The 21103-nt window shown below is 31.8% G+C and overlaps 1 protein-coding gene across 1 annotated transcript in view; it reads right to left on the bottom strand.

The window, feature by feature from the left end:
* Positions 1–13076: 13076 nt before the first annotated feature.
* LOC101896304 (homeobox protein goosecoid) overlaps positions 13077–21103 on the bottom strand; it is a 37220-nt gene continuing 29193 nt past the window's right edge. The window contains exon 3 of the mRNA XM_020038705.2: positions 13077–13546. Within this exon, the coding sequence (XP_019894264.1) occupies positions 13316–13546 (231 nt within the window). The 3' untranslated portion in view covers positions 13077–13315. The remainder of the gene's footprint in view (positions 13547–21103) is intronic.

The following is a 21103-nucleotide window of genomic DNA, read 5'->3' as shown; positions in this document are numbered from 1 at the left end:
TCTTTGGGTCCTTGAAAAAATATTCTTTAAAAAATCCACGTTTATTGGTCTTTGGGTCCTTGAAAAAATATTCTTTAAAAAATCCAAATTTATTGGTCTTTGGGTCCTTGAAAAAATATTCTTTAAAAAATCCACGTTTATTGGTCTTTGGGTCCTTGAAAAAATATTCTTTAAAAAATCCACGTTTATTGGTCTTTGGGTCCTTGAAAAAATATTCTTTAAAAAATCCACGTTTATTGGTCTTTGGGTCCTTGAAAAAATATTCTTTAAAAAATCCACGTTTATTGGTCTTTGGGTCCTTGAAAAAATATTCTTTAAAAAATCCACGTTTATTGGTCTTTGGGTCCTTGAAAAAATATTCTTTAAAAAATCCACGTTTATTGGTCTTTGGGTCCTTGAAAAAATATTCTTTAAAAAAATCCACGTTTATTGGTCTTTGGGTCCTTGAAAAAATATTCTTTAAAAAATCCACGTTTATTGGTCTTTGGGTCCTTGAAAAAATATTCTTTAAAAAATCCACGTTTATTGGTCTTTGGGTCCTTGAAAAAATATTCTTTAAAAAATCCACGTTTATTGGTCTTTGGGTCCTTGAAAAAATATTCTTTAAAAAATCCACGTTTATTGGTCTTTGGGTCCTTGAAAAAATATTCTTTAAAAAATCCACGTTTATTGGTCTTTGGGTCCTTGAAAAAAATATTCTTTAAAAAATCCACGTTTATTGGTCTTTGGGTCCTTGAAAAAATATTCTTTAAAAAATCCACGTTTATTGGTCTTTGAGTCCTTGAAAAAATATTCTTTAAAAAATCCACGTTTATTGGTCTTTGGGTCCTTGAAAAAATATTCTTTAAAAAATCCACGTTTATTGGTCTTTGGGTCCTTGAAAAAATATTCTTTAAAAAATCCACGTTTATTGGTCTTTGGGTCCTTGAAAAAATATTCTTTAAAAAATCCACGTTTATTGGTCTTTGGGTCCTTGAAAAAATATTCTTTAAAAAATCCACGTTTATTGGTCTTTGGGTCCTTGAAAAAATATTCTTTAAAAAATCCACGTTTATTGGTCTTTGGGTCCTTGAAAAAATATTCTTTAAAAAATCCACGTTTATTGGTCTTTGGGTCCTTAAAAAAATATTCTTTAAAAAATCCACGTTTATTGGTCTTTGGGTCCTTGAAAAAATATTCTTTAAAAAATCCACGTTTATTGGTCTTTGGGTCCTTGAAAAAATATTCTTTAAAAAATCCACGTTTATTGGTCTTGGGTCCTTGAAAAAATATTCTTTAAAAAATCCACGTTTATTGGTCTTTGGGTCCTTGAAAAAATATTCTTTAAAAAATCCACGTTTATTGGTCTTTGGGTCCTTGAAAAAATATTCTTTAAAAAATCCACGTTTATTGGTCTTTGGGTCCTTGAAAAAATATTCTTTAAAAAATCCACGTTTATTGGTCTTGGGTCCTTGAAAAAATATTCTTTAAAAAATCCACGTTTATTGGTCTTTGGGTCCTTGAAAAAATATTCTTTAAAAAATCCACGTTTATTGGTCTTTGGGTCCTTGAAAAAATATTCTTTAAAAAATCCACGTTTATTGGTCTTTGGGTCCTTGAAAAAATATTCTTTAAAAAATCCACGTTTATTGGTCTTTGGGTCCTTGAAAAAATATTCTTTAAAAAATCCACGTTTATTGGTCTTTGGGTCCTTGAAAAAATATTCTTTAAAAAATCCACGTTTATTGGTCTTTGGGTCCTTGAAAAAATATTCTTTAAAAAATCCACGTTTATTGGTCTTTGGGTCCTTGAAAAAATATTCTTTAAAAAATCCACGTTTATTGGTCTTTGGGTCCTTGAAAAAATATTCTTTAAAAAAATCCACGTTTATTGGTCTTTGGGTCCTTGAAAAAATATTCTTTAAAAAATCCACGTTTATTGGTCTTTGGGTCCTTGAAAAAATATTCTTTAAAAAATCCACGTTTATTGGTCTTTGGGTCCTTGAAAAAATATTCTTTAAAAAATCCACGTTTATTGGTCTTTGGGTCCTTGAAAAAATATTCTTTAAAAAATTCACGTTTATTGGTCTTTGGGTCCTTGAAAAAATATTCTTTAAAAAATCCACGTTTATTGGTCTTTGGGTCCTTGAAAAAATATTCTTTAAAAAATCCACGTTTATTGGTCTTTGGGTCCTTGAAAAAATATTCTTTAAAAAATCCACGTTTATTGGTCTTTGGGTCCTTGAAAAAATATTCTTTAAAAAATCCACGTTTATTGGTCTTTGGGTCCTTGAAAAAATATTCTTAAAAAATCCACGTTTATTGGTCTTTGGGTCCTTGAAAAAATATTCTTTAAAAAATCCACGTTTATTGGTCTTTGGGTCCTTGAAAAAATATTCTTTAAAAAATCCACGTTTATTGGTCTTTGGGTCCTTGAAAAAATATTCTTTAAAAAATCCACGTTTATTGGTCTTTGGGTCCTTGAAAAAATATTCTTTAAAAAATCCACGTTTATTGGTCTTTGGGTCCTTGAAAAAATATTCTTTAAAAAATCCACGTTTATTGGTCTTTGGGTCCTTGAAAAAATATTCTTTAAAAAATCCACGTTTATTGGTCTTTGGGTCCTTGAAAAAATATTCTTTAAAAAATCCACGTTTATTGGTCTTTGGGTCCTTGAAAAAATATTCTTTAAAAAATCCACGTTTATTGGTCTTTGGGTCCTTGAAAAAATATTCTTTAAAAAATCCACGTTTATTGGTCTTTGGGTCCTTGAAAAAATATTCTTTAAAAAATCCACGTTTATTGGTCTTTGGGTCCTTGAAAAAATATTCTTTAAAAAATCCAGGTTTATTGGTCTTTGGGTCCTTGAAAAAATATTCTTTAAAAAATCCACGTTTATTGGTCTTTGGGTCCTTGAAAAAATATTCTTTAAAAAATCCACGTTTATTGGTCTTTGGGTCCTTGAAAAAATATTCTTTAAAAATCCACGTTTATTGGTCTTTGGGTCCTTGAAAAAATATTCTTTAAAAAATCCACGTTTATTGGTCTTTGGGTCCTTGAAAAAATATTCTTTAAAAAATCCACGTTTATTGGTCTTTGGGTCCTTGAAAAAATATTCTTTAAAAAATCCACGTTTATTGGTCTTTGGGTCCTTGAAAAAATATTCTTTAAAAAATCCACGTTTATTGGTCTTTGGGTCCTTGAAAAAATATTCTTTAAAAAATCCACGTTTATTGGTCTTTGGGTCCTTGAAAAAATATTCTTTAAAAAATCCACGTTTATTGGTCTTTGGGTCCTTGAAAAAATATTCTTTAAAAAATCCACGTTTATTGGTCTTTGGGTCCTTGAAAAAATATTCTTTAAAAAATCCACGTTTATTGGTCTTTGGGTCCTTGAAAAAATATTCTTTAAAAAATCCACGTTTATTGGTCTTTGGGTCCTTGAAAAAATATTCTTTAAAAAATCCACGTTTATTGGTCTTTGGGTCCTTGAAAAAATATTCTTTAAAAAATCCACGTTTATTGGTCTTTGGGTCCTTGAAAAAATATTCTTTAAAAAATCCACGTTTATTGGTCTTTGGGTCCTTGAAAAATATTCTTTAAAAAATCCACGTTTATTGGTCTTTGGGTCCTTGAAAAAATATTCTTTAAAAAATCCACGTTTATTGGTCTTTGGGTCCTTGAAAAAATATTCTTTAAAAAATCCACGTTTATTGGTCTTTGGGTCCTTGAAAAAATATTCTTTAAAAAATCCACGTTTATTGGTCTTTGGGTCCTTGAAAAAATATTCTTTAAAAAATCCACGTTTATTGGTCTTTGGGTCCTTGAAAAAATATTCTTTAAAAAATCCACGTTTATTGGTCTTTGGGTCCTTGAAAAAATATTCTTTAACAAATCCACGTTTATTGGTCTTTGGGTCCTTGAAAAAATATTCTTTAACAAATCCACGTTTATTGGTCTTTGGGTCCTTGAAAAAATATTCTTTAAAAAATCCACGTTTATTGGTCTTTGGGTCCTTGAAAAAATATTCTTTAAAAAATCCACGTTTATTGGTCTTTGGGTCCTTGAAAAAATATTCTTTAAAAAATCCACGTTTATTGGTCTTTGGGTCCTTGAAAAAATATTCTTTAAAAAATCCACGTTTATTGGTCTTTGGGTCCTTGAAAAAATATTCTTTAAAAAATCCACGTTTATTGGTCTTTGGGTCCTTGAAAAAATATTCTTTAAAAAATCCACGTTTATTGGTCTTTGGGTCCTTGAAAAAATATTCTTTAAAAAATCCACGTTTATTGGTCTTTGGGTCCTTGAAAAAATATTCTTTAAAAAATCCACGTTTATTGGTCTTTGGGTCCTTGAAAAAATATTCTTTAAAAAATCCACGTTTATTGGTCTTTGGGTCCTTGAAAAAATATTCTTTAAAAAATCCACGTTTATTGGTCTTTGGGTCCTTGAAAAAATATTCTTTAAAAAATCCACGTTTATTGGTCTTTGGGTCCTTGAAAAAATATTCTTTAAAAAATCCACGTTTATTGGTCTTTGGGTCCTTGAAAAAATATTCTTTAAAAAATCCACGTTTATTGGTCTTTGGGTCCTTGAAAAAATATTCTTTAAAAAATCCACGTTTATTGGTCTTTGGGTCCTTGAAAAAATATTCTTTAAAAAATCCACGTTTATTGGTCTTTGGGTCCTTGAAAAAATATTCTTTAAAAAATCCACGTTTATTGGTCTTTGGGTCCTTGAAAAAATATTCTTTAAAAAATCCACGTTTATTGGTCTTTGGGTCCTTGAAAAAATATTCTTTAAAAAATCCACGTTTATTGGTCTTTGGGTCCTTGAAAAAATATTCTTTAAAAAATCCACGTTTATTGGTCTTTGGGTCCTTGAAAAAATATTCTTTAAAGAATCCACGTTTGGAGGGCTGTTGTTCCTTGAAAAAAATATTCTTTAAAAATCCACGTTTATTGGTCAGTTGGTCCTTGAAAAAAATATTCTTTAAAGAATCCACGTTTGGAGGGCTATTGGTTCTTAAAAAAATATTCTTTAAAGAATCCACGTTTGGAGGGCTGTTGTTCCTTGAAAACAAATATTCTTTAAAAATCCACGTTTATTGGTCTGTTGGTCCTTGAAAAAAATATTCTTTAAAGAATCCACGTTTGGAGGGCTGCTGTTCCTTGAAAAAAATATTCTTTAAAAATCCACGTTTATTGGTCTGTTGGTCCTTGAAAAAAATATTATTTAAAAATCCACGTTTATTGGTCTAAAGGTCCTTGAAAAAATATTCTTTAAAAAATCCACGTTTATTGGTCTAAGGGTCCTTGAAAAAATAATCTTTAAAAAATCCACGTTTATTGGTCTGTTAGTCCTTTGAAAAAATATTTTTTTAAAAATCCACGTTTATTGGTCTAAGGGTCCTTGAAAAATATTCTTTAAAAATCCACGTTTATTGGTCTAAGGGTCCTTGAAAAAATATTCTTTAAAAAATCCACGTTTGGTGGGCTGTTGTTCCTTGAAAAAAATATTCTTTAAAAATCCACGTTTATTGGTCTGTTGGTCCTTGAAAAAAATATTCTTTAAAGAATCCACGTTTGAAGGGCTGTTGTTCCTTGAAAAAAATATTCTTTAAAAATCCACGTTTATTGGTCTATTGGTCCTTGAAAAAAATATTCTTTAAAAAATCCACGTTAGGTGGGCTGTTAGTCCTTGAAAAAATAATCTTTTAAAAATCCACGTTTGGTGGGCTGTTGGTCCTTGAAAAAATATTCTTTAAAAATCCACGTTTGGTGGGCTGTTGGTCCTTGAAAGAATATTCTTTAAAACAAACCACGTTTGGTGGGCTGTTGGTCCTTGAAAAAACATTCTTTAAAAATCCACGTTTGATGGGCTGTTGGTCCTTGAAAAAATATTCTTTAAAAAATCCACGTTTATTGGTCTTTGGGTCCTTGAAAAAATATTCTTTAAAAAATCCACGTTTATTGGTCTAAGGATCCTTGAAAAAATATTCTTGAAAAAATCCACGTTTATTGGGTTATAAGGGTCCTTGAAAAATATTCTTTAAAAAATCCACGTTTATTGTTGGGATGGTCCTTGAAAAAATATTTTTTAAAAAATCCACGTTTATTGGTCTAATGGTCCTTGAAAAAATATTCTTTAAAAAATCCACGTTTGGTGGGATGTTGGTCCTTGAAAAAATATTCTTTAAAAAATCCACGTTTATTGATCTGATGGTCCTTGAAAAATATTCTTAAAAAATCCACGTTTATTGTTCTGTTGGTGCTTGAAAAAATATTGTTTAAAAAATCCACGTTTATTGTTCTAGGGGTCCTTGAAAAATATTATTTAAAAAATCCACGTTTATTGTTCTAGGGATCCTTGAAAAATATTCTTTAAAAAATCCACGTTTGGTGGGCTGTTGGTCCTTAATAAATATTCTTTAAAAAATCCACGTTTATTGGTCTAAGGGTCCTTGAAAAAAATATTCTTTAAAAAATCCACGTTTATTGGTCTAAGGGTCCTTGAAAAAATATTCTTTAAAAAATCCACGTTTATTGGTCTAAGGGTCCTTGAAAAAATATTCTTTTAAATAATCCACATTTATTGGTCTAAGGGTCCTTGAAAAAATATTCTTTAAAAAATCCACGTTTATTGTTGGGATGGTCCTTGAAAAATATTCTTTAAAAAATCCACGTTTATTGTTGGGATGGTCCTTGAAAAATATTCTTCAAAGAATCCACATTTATTGGTCTAAGAGTCCTTGAAAAATATTCTTTAAAGAATCAACGTTTATTGGTCTAAGGGTCCTTGAAAAAAATATACTTCAAAAATCCACGTTTATTGGCTTGTTTGGGCTTGAAAAAATATTCTTTAAAAATCCAGGTTTATTGGTCTGATGGCCCTTAAAAAATATTCTTTAAAAAATCCATGTTTATTGGTCCAAGGGAAGTCAATCTAAAATTGATTTTTATGAATTTCTTTCCCAGAACCCATTATCGTGTTCCCTTCCTGTCGCCTACTACCCTCTTCTTCACTCGCCTTCTTATTGGATTTGTCCCACTTGTTTTATATGTGCTTGTGTTTTTTTCCTGCCTTCTATCCGCGTGATCTACATAATTCTTTTCGCGGCAAAGCCACACAAGTTTCTATATGACGGAAGTTTTAAACAAGCTTCCCTCCCTTCCTCCTTCCCTCCTTTTTAGCCTTAATATTTATTATTTGATATATTTTTTTTCGTTTCCTTGCTAAGATTTCGTTACGTTTTTCTCGTTTTTCTTTATAATTTCTTTGACGTTTATATGGCTGCTGCTCCGAGTATTGTGTTTTATCTTTTCCATTTGGCAAAATGTAAAATTGTGTGGGAGTGGAGGAGGAAATATTTTTATTTCTCCTTGGAAAAAAATGATGGTTGCCTGGTGATGGTGAGTTTTTTTCGCTCTTTGAGCTGAAACATCGTCGTCATCATCATCAGCAGCGTGTAGTTATCGTCATCTTTTCAGATTTGCTGCTTAGAATCGTGATTTAACATTTAAATACAACACCCCCATACCACCACTCATGCCCTTGGATGTAAGAACTTGTATTTATGTGGAGCTTGTGGGGTGAGGCAGTCCTGAGATTTCCCAGTAAAAATCGCAACAGTTTTTACTTTGAATTTTCATAATTTTTTTCCACCGCTGCTTCGTCCTTTGTTCTTTTGAAAGCTAATTAGGCTTTTGATTATAATTGTAATTAATTAAGTGTAACGCTGACGTCTTGATGGTGTTGTTGTTTGTGTTTGTTTCTCCTTGTCGGAGTCCTTACAAGGAGAAGTTCCTACGTAACTATAAACAACCAGCCAAGGTACAGCGGCAGCAGCAGCATCATTAAAATCGTATTTGCAACATCTTAGACCAAGAAACATGGACAAGGGGGTAGTTAGATCCAAGGGGGAGGAGGGGGGTCCAAGTAATACAATTTGTTTACAACTTGAATTTGTTGATACATTAATGTTTGTTGTTGTGTGTGTGCTTTTTTTTCATTTCATGTTCCCTTCAATCGCGTAATTAATTTGCTGCTGTTGGCTCCACCCTTTTTCCAAAACGATGACAGCAGACCCCCGCCTCCTCCCACCCATTCAACATCCGAGCAAATCTTTTGTCAGCTTAAGTTTTTCCATTTATTTGTTATTTATTTAAATGTATTTAAGGGTCTCTTTTTGTGTGTATTTACTTAACATTCGAATGACTACCGGAAGAGAGCAGAGCGAGTGTCTGAAAGAGACAAATTTGAAGTGAGAGAGAGAGCAGCCAACTGAAAAAGGGTGGAGCTTCAGTTGTATTGCCAGCCATACTATGACCACTTTAAGTGGAAGTCCGAATGGTGATAATAGGTTATGGCTTTTGGCCGATAAAAAAATGAATAATATTGAATTAAGTTTTGAAGCAATATTTTCAAAATTGGCAAAAAATAATTTGTATTGCTTCAAAATGTTTTAAGGGCCGTCAGACCAATACAAATTTTCAAGGACCTGAGAGCAATAAATGTGGATTTTTTAAAGAATATTTTTTCAAGGACCATCAATCGTTGATTTTTTAAAGAATATTTTTTTAAGGACCAACAGACCAATAAACATGAATTTTTCAAAGAATATTTTTCAAGGACCATCCCAACAATAAACCTGGATTTTTTAAAGAATATTTTTCAAGGACCAATAGATTAATAAACATGGATTTTTTAAAGGACCATCCCAACAATAAACCCGGATTTTTTAAAGAATATTTTTTCAAGGACCAACATCCCACTAAACGTTGATTTTGTAAATAATATTTTTTCAAGGACAAACAGATCAATAAACGTGCATTTTTCAAAGAATATTTTTCAGAGACCCTTAAACCAATAAACGTGGATTTTTAAAGGATATTATTTAAGGACCCCTGGACCAATAAACGTGGATTTTTTAAAGAATAAGTTTCAAGGACCACCTCAGCAATAAACGTGGATTTTTTAAAGAATAAGTTTCAAGGACCACCTCAGCAATAAACGTGGATTTTTTAAAGAATATTTTTCCAAGGACCATTAGACCAATAAACGTGGATTTTTTAAAGAATATTTTTTCAAGGACCATCAGACCAATAAACGTGGATTTTTTAAAGAATATTTTTTCAAGGACCCTTAGACCAATAAACGTGGATTTTTTAAAGAATATTTTTTCAAGGACCCTTAGACCAATAAACGTAGATTTTTTAAAGAATATTTTTTCAAGGACCCCTGGCCCAATAAATGTGGATTTTTTAAATATTTTTTCAAGGACCCTTAGACCAATAAACGTAGATTTTTTAAAGAATATTTTTTCAAGGACCCTTAGATCAATAAACGTGGATTTTTTAAAGATTATTTTTCGAGGACCCTTAGATCAATTAACATGGATTTTTTTAAAGATTATTTTTCAAGGACCCTTAGACCAATAAACGTGGATATTTTAAAGAATATTTTCTTCAAGGTCTGTTAAACTTGGTTCCTTTTTAAAGACATATAGCGGCTTTCTTCATTGATTGATGACAATGCAATGATATTTAATATAAAAATATTCCTCAAGAACAACTTATGATATTTTGACTTTACTTAACAACCATTGTTATCTCATATGAGGCAAGCAAGCATTTTACACATGCATATCAGTTTGTAGTCAATGTTAAATCTCGTAATCTAACTCAAACACATCACATATAACATCGGAAAATTTTATCTTATTTATTTCTAATGACTCAAAGGTTTGTTCACCACATTTTTTTATCTTATTTAATGTGGACTATATTGAAAAGATCCCTGTTAAATAAAAATTGTTCTCTTCTATACTAGGTAACCCCGCTATTATCTTTTAACCCTCCGTGAACATTCTCGGCAGGGACAAGTGTCAAGTGTTCATAATTTCGTGATGCTACAATTTTCATTTTGCTGGCTGCACCACTTCCATTTGGCACCTTCTTCTTCCTGAAAACATAAGTTTCTTTTAGAATATTTTTATTCTTGCTTCCTTTCGATTATACAGTGCTTGGAAGCTGTCCTTCCAAATTTCGGGACTTTTTCATCCACAATTAATTCAACTTCAGTAATAGGGCCTTCTACTCCAATTCTTCAGCTACTCTACGGGCCTCCACCGAATAATCCGAATACTTCAATTTTAACTCCCATTGAACCAGCACGTTCAATTATAGCAACCAACATTGACATTCACAATAACATCCAGCTTTATGTTCGTTGCTAATAGTTCCGCCATTTCCCGCGATGCTATCTTTTATGTGTTATATCCTAAGCAGCCACAAATTCATGCTTGAGTTCCTGCAGCTGATTTTGTACAACATTCATATCATCTTTCAATTTTAAGTCTCGTTGAATCTGGACGTTAAATAACAGCACCCTTTCTTTACGATAACATCCACAGCAACCTTTAAGCAAAATTTAAGCTATAAGTTCTTTACTTGTTGTTCCGCCATTTTCCGCTTCGCTTCCTCTAATAATTAGATACCGATATTTCCATAGCTAGAGCCACGTTTAACCTTTATATATTCTAATTTCCATCTTCAACCGTCATACGTTCATGATTCAAAACATCGCTTGCCTCTCTCTATCTAAAGCCTTGTTCACGCCCAGTAGCGTATGATGCCTTATATTGCATATTTGACACCTGTTGTTGCTGATACATATTTTGCCTGTCTTGTAAATTCTCAGTACTTTTTTTGCTGATATTTTCTGCTCTGTTTCAGCTATTCTAGGGGCCTCATCCGAATAAGCCACTTTCTCCTTCAAAGACTTTACAGAATTGTTTTGCTTGAGAATTCACTGCATGCGTTCTTTCTTCAGCAGCCACCAATTCGGACTTGAGTTCCTGCACTTGATTTTGTGGGACACGGCAGTTATATTCATTCATATTATCCAACAATTTGAAGCCTCGTTGAACCTGGACGTTCAATAAGGCCAGCATTGACACACACATCAATTACATTCAAGCTTTATGTTCGTTGCTCGAAGTTCCACTCTAATAACTTGGCATATTTATTGGACACAGTTGTTTCCATAGCTAAAGTCACGCTTACACTTTTTATATTCTTATTTCCATCTTTAACAGCCATCAATTCATAATTCAAATATCCGTTGTCTCTCTTCTTTCGTTTGTCTTGTGTTGTAGGTGGAAGCAGCAGATTCTCAATTTTTCAGCATGGAACTCTCTCTCTCTCAACTGGTATCGTAGAAAAGAATTTTCCACATTTAGCCATCTTGTACCCAACTTCATTGCAGGCATTGCTCAACTTCTGTATATGGTTGAGTCCTTTATGGAACTTCGTCACCGATTCCTTGTCCTGGGAATTGGACTGTCTCATCCCTTCTGTCTGAAAATTTCAATATAAAGCCGCCACGGCAGTCCTATGTGCTGATGTTTCTTTCTGACTGAGCATCATTTTTACTGGATCATAAGTTTTCTCTCTATCAGAATAATTGTAGCTATAGTTTTAGCCTGGTAATTGTCCATTCTTGAAGACAATTTTCAGCCTAGCTGACAAAATTTCCTCGACGTTAAGGCAAATGCTTTAACATTTATGCGGAGATTTTTTTCCTTCACTATCCGGCTCGAAGGACCAATGTTTAACACAAAACGTGAACTTTTAAGGGCCATCAGACCAATAAACGGAATTTTTTTAAGAATGTTATCAAGGGTTATCTAAGAAACAAACGTGGATTTTTTCGAGGGACATCCGCGCTATAAACGCGGATTTTTTTTTTAAATTAAGATTATTTTTTAAAAATATTTTTTAAAGATCATCCGAACTATAAACGTTGATTTATTAAGAATAACTTTCAAGGGAGATTTTTCTTAAGTTTCGTCCAAGTTATAAACGTGGATTTTGAAGAATATTTTTAAGGGTCGTCGTAGTTATAAACGTCGATATTTTAAGAATATTTTTAAGGGTCATCCCAGTTATAAACGTTCCTACTTAAAAATATTTTTAAAGGGCATCTGAGTCATAAACAGGGATACTTTAAGAATATTTTCTCAAGGATCATCCGAGCTATAAACGTGGATATTTCAAGAATATTTTCAAGGATCATCCGAGTTATAAACGTGGATTTTTTAAGAATATTTTTTCAAGGATCTTCCGAGCTATAAACGTGGATATTTTAAGAATATTTTCTCAACGATCTTCCGAGCTATAAACATCGATATTTTAAGAATATTTTCTCAAGGATCATCCGAGTTATAAACGTGGATTTTTTAAGAATATTTTCTCAAGGATCTTCCGAGCTATAAGCGTGGATTTTTTAAGAATATTTCTCAAGGATCATCCGAGTTATAAACGTGGATATTTTAGGAATATTTTCTCAAGGATTGTCCGAGCTAAAAACGTGGATATTTTAGGAATATTTTCTCAAGAATTGTCCGAGCTATAAACGTGGATATTTTAAGAATATTTTCTCAAGGATTGTCCGAGCTATAAGCGTGGATATTTTAAGAATATTTTCTCAAGGATTGTCCGAGCTATAAACGTGGATATTTTAAGAATATTTTCTCAAGGATTGTCCGAGCTATAAACGTGGATATTTTAGGAATATTTTCTCAAGGAGCTATAAACGTGGATATTTTAAGAATATTTTCTCAAGGAGCTATAAACGTGGATATTTTAAGAATATTTTCTCGAGGATCATCCGAGTTATAAACGTGGATATTTTAAGAATATTTTCTCGAGGATCATCCGAGCTATAAACGTGGATAGTTAAAGAATATTTTCTCAAGGATCATCCGAGCTATAAACGTGGATATTTTAAGAATATTTTTGGTACCTCATCGATATCTTGAACATGAACACAAACATACAAATAAAAAAAAAAATGTTTATTTTTTTAAATTGTTTTGAATTTTTTATTTAATTCCTTTTTTTCATATTTCTTGTTAAACTTACATTTAAAATTCACACATAAATTATTTAGCGACTCAAAACGACCTGATGCTATAAAGAGGGAAAATTTCAATGGCCATTTGAGTCTATTAAATAATTTTATTCTATTTTTAATTAAATATTACACTTTAACTTATGCTAGAGAGAAAAATTACAAAATAATAATAACAAAAAATCATACAGTGGTTGGTGCTTAAACGAACAACAAACTTAAAAATAACTGTTATTTACAAAATAAATATTAGCAATTTTTTTACAAGTTTAAATGACACAGTAATGAGTATCTAGGAAAAAGTGAGGTGGTGTGGTGGAGGAGAAGAGACTGTTTATAAAAATTTTGAAATTCACATATTTCCAGTTTTATCTATATTTACATAATTTAATATTTAAAACATTTTTTAACTAGATTGCCCATTTATGCCACTTCCAAATCGGATTCATCACCATCACTATAGTTGGGATCGGGTTTTATGTGCAGTTGCGTCACAAAATCGTCGGGAGTACATTTGAGATTTACAACACCATTGGCGTTGCTGTTCACCGAGGCAGGGACACCATTACATTGTTCTTCTTGCAGTTTGCGCAAACGCTCTTGCTCTTCACGTTTCTGCTTACGCCATTTGGCCCGACGATTTTTGAACCAAACCTAAAATGAAAAGAAGGAAATTGTTTTATATGGTTATAGTTTTAATTTATGAGTATATTTTTTTATATTTTCAGGTGAACCAATTTGGAGGTATGGGAGCTCTGCAATTGAAATTTTGATCGTATGAGTTTTACAAAATTTTTTCGTACTTGGAGGAGTTCTGTTATTGAAAATTTTGATCGTATGAGTTTTACAAAAATTAATTGTTGCTGGATTCCCGTGTTCATTAAAAAATACCAACCGTAAGATATAGAAAATAGAAAATATAATAGAAAATTGATCTTGTGAGTTTTACAAAAAATCGGAGTACTATCTATCTGTAGACTCCAGGTTAATGAGAATTGGAACGCCTAAGTTTTACAAAGAAAATTCTGCCTTTTTGTTGTAAATTTCCCAAAAATGAATCGACTTTTTTTTGGATATTTAAATATTTGATACATACAAACTTTCAGAAAATATTCGGATAATTCCCGACCAATAAGCGTTCGAAATATAGTGTATATAGGCCATTAAAAAATACTCTATGTCCAAATTCCCGACCTTCCGATAGATCTTCAAAAATAATTATTAAAACAAATCCTGATTTATTAGTCCCTTCGAAGTATTTTTAAATAATCTTAATAAGCCCGCCAAAATTTTCCTAAAAATCCGTGTGTACACCGCCATTACAGTCTTCTGAGCTGAAGTCCCTTTCTGGCTCCACATCATGTTTATTGCCTAATAAATTTCCTCTCTATGGGAACAATTCTAGCTATGGTTTTATCCCTGTAATTTTCCACTCTTGAAGAGAATTTTCAGCCTAGCTGTCAGAATTTCCTCAAAGTTAAGGCAAATTCTTTAACATTTATGCGGAGATTTTTTTCTCCAATATCTGGCTCGCAGGACCAATGCTAAACACCAAATGTGGGTTTTTGGTTTTCAAGGATCGTAAGACCAATAAAAGCGAATTATTTTTTAAATAAACCCTTCGAAGTATTTTAAAATAACCCGTAAATATAGTCCCAATGAGCCCGTCAAAAAGTTCCTAAAAACCTACGAGGGCCCTTCAAAAACTATTTTAGAAATCAAGTTATTCCTTCAAACATATACAAGGTTTTCAAAAATATTAAAAAATCCACGTTCTTCAAGAAGTATTCTTAACAAATTCAAGGACAGTCAAGGATATATTGTTAAGAAATCATGAGTGTGGAAAGGACAGTCCTGCAAAGAACATTCCTTAAAAAAAATATCAATCAACTGTTGGTCCTTGAAAAATATTCCTTCAAAAACTACGTTTATTGGTCTGATGGCCCTTGAAAGATATTCTTTAAAAAAACCACGTTTATTGGACGGTTGGTCCTTGAAATATATTTTTTAGGATTTGAAAATAGTCTTTAAAAAATCCAAGTTTTTTGGATTGTCGACCCTTGAAAAATATTCTTTAAAAAATAATCTTGGTCTAAGGGTCCTTGAAAAATATTCTTTGTCTAAGTGTCCTTGAATAATATTTTTTAAAAATACAGTTTATTGATCTGTTGGTACTTGAAAAATATGTTTTAAAAAATATTCTTGGTCTAAGGGTCCATGAGAAATATTTTTTAAAAAATATTCTTGGTCTAAGGGTCCTTGAAAAATATTATTTAAAAATCCAGTTTATTGATATGTTGGTCCTTGAAAAAAAAATTTCTTCAAAAATCCAAGTTTACTGGTCTAAGGGTCCTTGAAAAAAATCTTCATAAAATGCAAGATTATTGGTCCGTTGGTCCTTGAAACAAATCTTCAACAAATCCACGTTTATTGGTCTAAGAGTCCTTGAAAAACTCCAAGCTTATTGGTCAGTTGGTCCTTGAAAAAAATTCTTCAAAAAATCGAAGTTTATTGGTCTAAGGGTCCTTGAAAAAAAAAATCTTCAAAAAATGCAAGGTTATTGGTCCGTTGGCCCTTGAAAAAAAATCTTCATAAAAAATCCACGTTTATTGGTCTAAGAGTCCATGAAAAAAATCCAAGCTTATTGGTCAGTTGGTCCTTGAAAACATTCTTCAAAAAATCCAAGTTTATTGGTCTAAGGGTCCTTGAAAAATATTCTTTAAAAAATCCAAGTTTATTTGTCTAAGGGTCCTTGAAAAATATTCTTTAAAAAATCCAGGTTTATTGGTCTAAGGCTACTTGAAAAATATTCTTTAAAAAATCCACGTTTATTGGTCTAAGGCTACTTGAAAAATATTCTTTAAAAAATCCTGGTTTATTGGTCTAAGGCTACCTGAAAAATATTCTTTAAAAAATCCAGGTTTATTGATCAAAGGCTACTTGAAAAATATTCTTCAAAAAATCCACGTTTATTGGTCTAAGGCTACTTGAAAAATATTCTTTAAAAAATTCTCGTTCTATGGTCTGTTAGTCTTTGAAAAGTATTCTTTAAAAAAATCCACGTTCATTGGTCTAAGGGTCCTTGAAAAAAATTCTTCAAAAAATCCACGTTTTTTTGGTCCATTGGTCCTTAAAAAATATTCTTTAAAAAATCCTCGTTTATTGCTCTAAGGGTCCTTGAAAAATAGTATTTAAAAAATCCATGTTTGGTGGGCTGTTGGTCCTTGAAAAATATTCTTTAAAAAATCCATGTTTGGTTGGCTGTTGGTCCTTGAAAAATATTCTTCAAAAAATCCAAGTTTATTGGTCTAAGGGTCCTTGAAAAATATTCTTTTAAAAATCCAAGTTTATTTGTCTAAGGGTCCTTGAAAAATATTCTTTAAAAAATCCTCGTTCTATGGTCTGTTGGTCTTTGAAAAGTATTCTTTAAAAAAAATCCACGTTCATTGGTCTAAGGGTCCTTGAAAAAAATTCTTCAAAAAATCCACGTTTTTTTGGTCCATTGGTCCTTAAAAAATATTCTTTAAAAAATCCTCGTTTATTGCTCTAAGGGTCCTTGAAAAAAAGTATTTAAAAAATCCATGTTTGGTGGGCTGTTGGTCCTTGAAAGATATTCTTTCAAAATCTACTTTTATTGGTTTAAGGGTCCTTGAAAATATTCTTTAAAAAATCCGCATTAATTGATCTGTTGGTCCTTGAAAAATATTCTTTAAAAAATCCACGTTTGGTGGTCGAATGGTCCTTGAAAAATATTCTTTAAAAAATCCACGTTTGGTGAGCTGTTGATCCTTGAAAAATATTCTTTAAAAAACCCAAGTTTTTTGATCTCTTGATCCTTAAAATATATAATTTAAAAATCCACGATTTTTGTCACTGTAGCGTTTATCTAAAAATCACCACCCGCTATGGAACAAGTTCTCTGTCATTTCGATTGCAATATTCTTGCCCCTTTTCCTCTTCCACCCACTTTTCATTTTTGTTTTTCAATAAATAATATTTATCCAAAAATTGATTTCAGTTGTTTGGCTGGCAGTAGTTTTGCCACAATTAACTCTCATCGTTAGTTCGGGCCAATTGTTTTGAAAGCAATTATTTTCATTGTTATTATTTGTATTATTTTTTCCTCCTCCTCCCTCCCGACCGATCGAAAAATACAAACTTTTCCCTTCAATCTCTCGCCCCTCAAAAGTTTACCTTTTGTTGCTCAATACCGTTTTTCCATTGAACTATAAACAAATTGGCAAATAAAATTGAAATACAATTATTTTTACAAAAATCATCACACAAATAGACGACTATGGCCAATACTGAAACTTTGAGAGGAATTGTGAAAACAAGAAAAATCATTCGAAATGCTACAAATGATTGAATGAATAAGCAATAGGTGCAGGAACTTATTTTTTTCACAGAAACAAACACAGATTGCATAAATTCCCATTACAAATTTGAAATCAAAATACAAAAATCAAATGATGAACCTTTTTCCAAATGACATGGCAAAGGGATGGCTCAATTGAAGGGATGCTGCTTCATTCGTTCATCCATTCGTCAATTTGTTGAAGAAGCCATTGAAATTGTTTATTTAGCAAATCGACTAAATTTGTTAAAATAACACAGTTGGCCTGCTTCTGCTCTTCAGCAGATATTTATTTTATATCTTATTCTTTGTATTATCATTATCTGGCATTATTATTATTTTTTGATTTCGTTACGTCGTAAGATTTGGGATTTAGCTTCTGCTTAGCTCTCATTCGACTAAGAGTTTTTAAATGTTTTTATTAGAAATATGGAAATTCTTTTAAACGTATTATTCTTTTTCTGTAGTCATTTCTTCGTTCACTCGCTTTTTTTCTTTTCGTTTTATTCAACAATTTGATCTGCTTTGAGGCAGGAGACTAAAGAGGGAAAATGAGTGGGACATAGGCATTTAAATGTTTTACGAATTTCAGGGTATAGAAAATGTTATTCATATATTCAAACGAATAAAATAATTTGTAGGTTAGCGATTTAAAAATTTCAAATGAAACAAGTAAAAAAGAAATAAGTTCGGCCTTCACAATTTGGAAATTTTCAAACAAATAAAATTCGTTAAAATTTCTGTTAAAATCTTAAAAATACCGAACATAGGAATTCGCCGGCGTGGACCACCATTGGCCATCTTTGTGGCTCAGCATCATTTTTATTGCCTGATAAATTGCCTTTCTTCTCTATGGGAACAAATCTAGCTATAGATTTATCCCTGTAATTTTCCACTTTTAAATACAATTTTCAGTCCAGACACAAAACGTCGATTGTTTTAGAAGTATATTTTAAATTATCACCAGATTAGTAGAGGTGGAGTATTTTTAAATTAGTAGTATTTCTAAATAAACCCTTAAATATAATCTTATTAAGCCCGTAAAAATCCAGATAGTCCTTCGAAAAAATTTTTGAATATAACAAGGCTTTCAAAAATATTAAAAAGTCCGCGTCCTTCAAGAAATATTTTAAAAAATATCAAAGGGAGTCCCTCAAAAATTTTGTTGAGAAATCACGATTGTGGAAAGGACAGTCATATCATGAATATTCTTAAAAAATCCACGACATTCCTTAAAAAATATATCATTAAAAATCCAATCGTTGGTTCTTCGAAAATATTATTTTAAAATCCAATTGATTTGGTCTGTTAGACCTTGAAAAATATTCTTTAAAAAAATCCACGTTCTTTTGTCTGTTGGTCCTTGAAAAATATTCTTTAAAAAATCCAATTTTTTTGGTCTGTTTCGAACGAATAAGCAGTCTGATAAACTTCTCGATCTTCTCACTGTTCGTTCTGTCGCAAGTTTGATTTTCAATTGCAGCCAACTTAATGCATAAAATGCAGATGTGTTATATTAATGAAGTTGGCTGCCATTGAGTGTTTACTTGGATCCAGATACTAGAGGGACTGGAACAAGAATGTGGACACAGTTTAAGCAAAAGTTTTATTAATTCAAACTATAGCAGAAAAACTGGTAATATAACCGAAGCTTTAGAAAAAGATAATAATAATAACTGAAAATATTCTTATTAAATCGTCAAAAAAAAAAATTATAAAATTGTTTGTTTGAGTTTTACAAAAAATTTGATTATGCCGATCCATCAATCTACGCAGAACATATTGTATAAATAAACACTCTATCGTCTACTAAACTACTCGATTCTCCCTCCCATTGTATGTTCCATAGAAAATGTGATCTCCAATCGCAGCCAACTTCATTTGCTTTGTTATATTGTTATTAAGTTGGCTGCGATTGAAGATGTACTTGAATCGAAAAATTAGAGACGAGACGAAGAGTATGGACACAATTTAGGCAAAAGTCTATTGAGGTGGAAATACAGAAAATATGACTAGAGCCTTAGAAAAAAAGCAAATTATAATTAAAATATTTTCCTATTAAGTCGAAAAAATATTTTATAAAAAATTTGATTGTGTGAGTTTTACAAAAAATCGATAAATCAATCTTCTCAGCAAACGACTCGATCGCCTAGTAATCTACTCGTTTCTTTCATTGTTTTTTCCTAATAAATGAGATCTTCAATCGCAGCCAACTTCATGTATTAAAATGTAGCTTTGTTATATACGTTAAGTTGGCGGCAATTGAAGATATATTTGGTTCGAGAAACAAGGGATATTTAGTTCGAATTTCGATGAAACGAAAAGTTGACTTTTTTGTTGAAGGTAAAAATCTTAAAGCCTATTTGCTGCATGCCGAACGATAATCAATGTGAAAGGGTAGAGAAGGAGAAAATTTGAGTCTACATTTCATTTGATTTGAAACATAAATTTCCATTTCTAGATAAATTTCAAAACTAGATTTTCAAATGCAACTCAGCTGAAACATTCATTCCTATAAATGTCATTAACTACTTTGACTTGACATTTATCCCTTGTCTCAATTTTTGAAAAATATCCTTTCTTCATTAAAATTCTGAAAACGTCCAGACTTCTGCTTGTTATCCTCTGTTAAATTCAATTTAAATTTCAAACAAATTACATTCCATTCCACTGATGTGACATGACAGAAAAAAAAAAGAGAGCAACAAATGCCAAACATTGACAAGTCATTGCCAAGGTAACATGGCGCTGGCTGGCTGGCAACCTTTGACATGAGTGGGTGAGTGGGAGAGAGGTCAACTTTATATAGTATATGTCACTTAATTTGCTCATTGGATGACTCTCGTGAGATTTATTTCATTCTGATTTTTGTTACTTTTATATCTCTTTAGAATTTTGTTGGTATTTTTTAATCAGCCATGCCATTGTGACATTTAAAACACTAATAATTGAGACAATTCATGCATGTCCATGCGACATGTATGCAGTCAAGCATGCAGTATCCAACCAACGCGAGAGACATAAACACACACATTTGTAACTCGCAAAGGACATGCAAGGTAGTGGAGATGACTAATGAAATTGCATTTTTGCAAAGAGGTAGCTAAAGCGGGCGAGATTGTGAGATTTGAAGCCGGCAAGTACACACTCATACATAGTTGAGCAGTATCTCCAGCTCTTGCGATTTTGTGTAGTATATATGTAGGTGTATTTGTATGTGTCTATGTGCATGTGCCTGGCTATGTACTAGATTCATTGGCAGAAAGGTTATCAACTTCTCTGCTGGGTGGTTGGTTGTTACGTTATTTTCTCACCCCTGTGGGGGAAATTTCAAATTTTCCATCCGTGTCAATGTTTGAGTGGCTAGGTGGGTGGGTTTTGTAAGGAACATCTCCATGTAGCCCCGCTTCGTTTTGGGTATCTTTTAAGCAGGTGTCTGAGCGAACGTTGATAGGTCCTTAGGCCATATTAAGCAACGCTGGTAATACCATGTCAGTGTACTTAGTTGATGTTATAATACCATTGGTATCTACAAGAGTGAGGGGGTCTCTCTCTTCCACTCTCTGGTTGTGTGTGTGTCTCCTGGCTTTGTGCATTAATTATCCTAAAAAGCATTAGCTTTTGCTAATTATTTAAATGGATGGATGGATGGTTGGTTGTTTGACTGGCAGGTTGTTATTCTTTGGTTTGTATTTTCAAAAGAATTTTTTGAAGGAAGTAAAAAAAGACACTGAAAGGATTGCAATTAAGTCTTTGATAATGGGCGCAGGATTAAAGTTGGAAAATTGCTCTATGAGAGAATTTCCTAAGTCATTTGGGGTATGTTTTATAATTTTATGGTTATAATTTTACTT

This window comes from Musca domestica, unplaced genomic scaffold (genome assembly GCF_030504385.1).
Source record: "Musca domestica strain aabys unplaced genomic scaffold, Musca_domestica.polishedcontigs.V.1.1 19, whole genome shotgun sequence".
In the NCBI taxonomy this organism is placed as follows: Eukaryota; Metazoa; Arthropoda; class Insecta; order Diptera; family Muscidae; genus Musca; species Musca domestica.
This window is presented reverse-complemented; position numbering and strand designations above follow the sequence as displayed.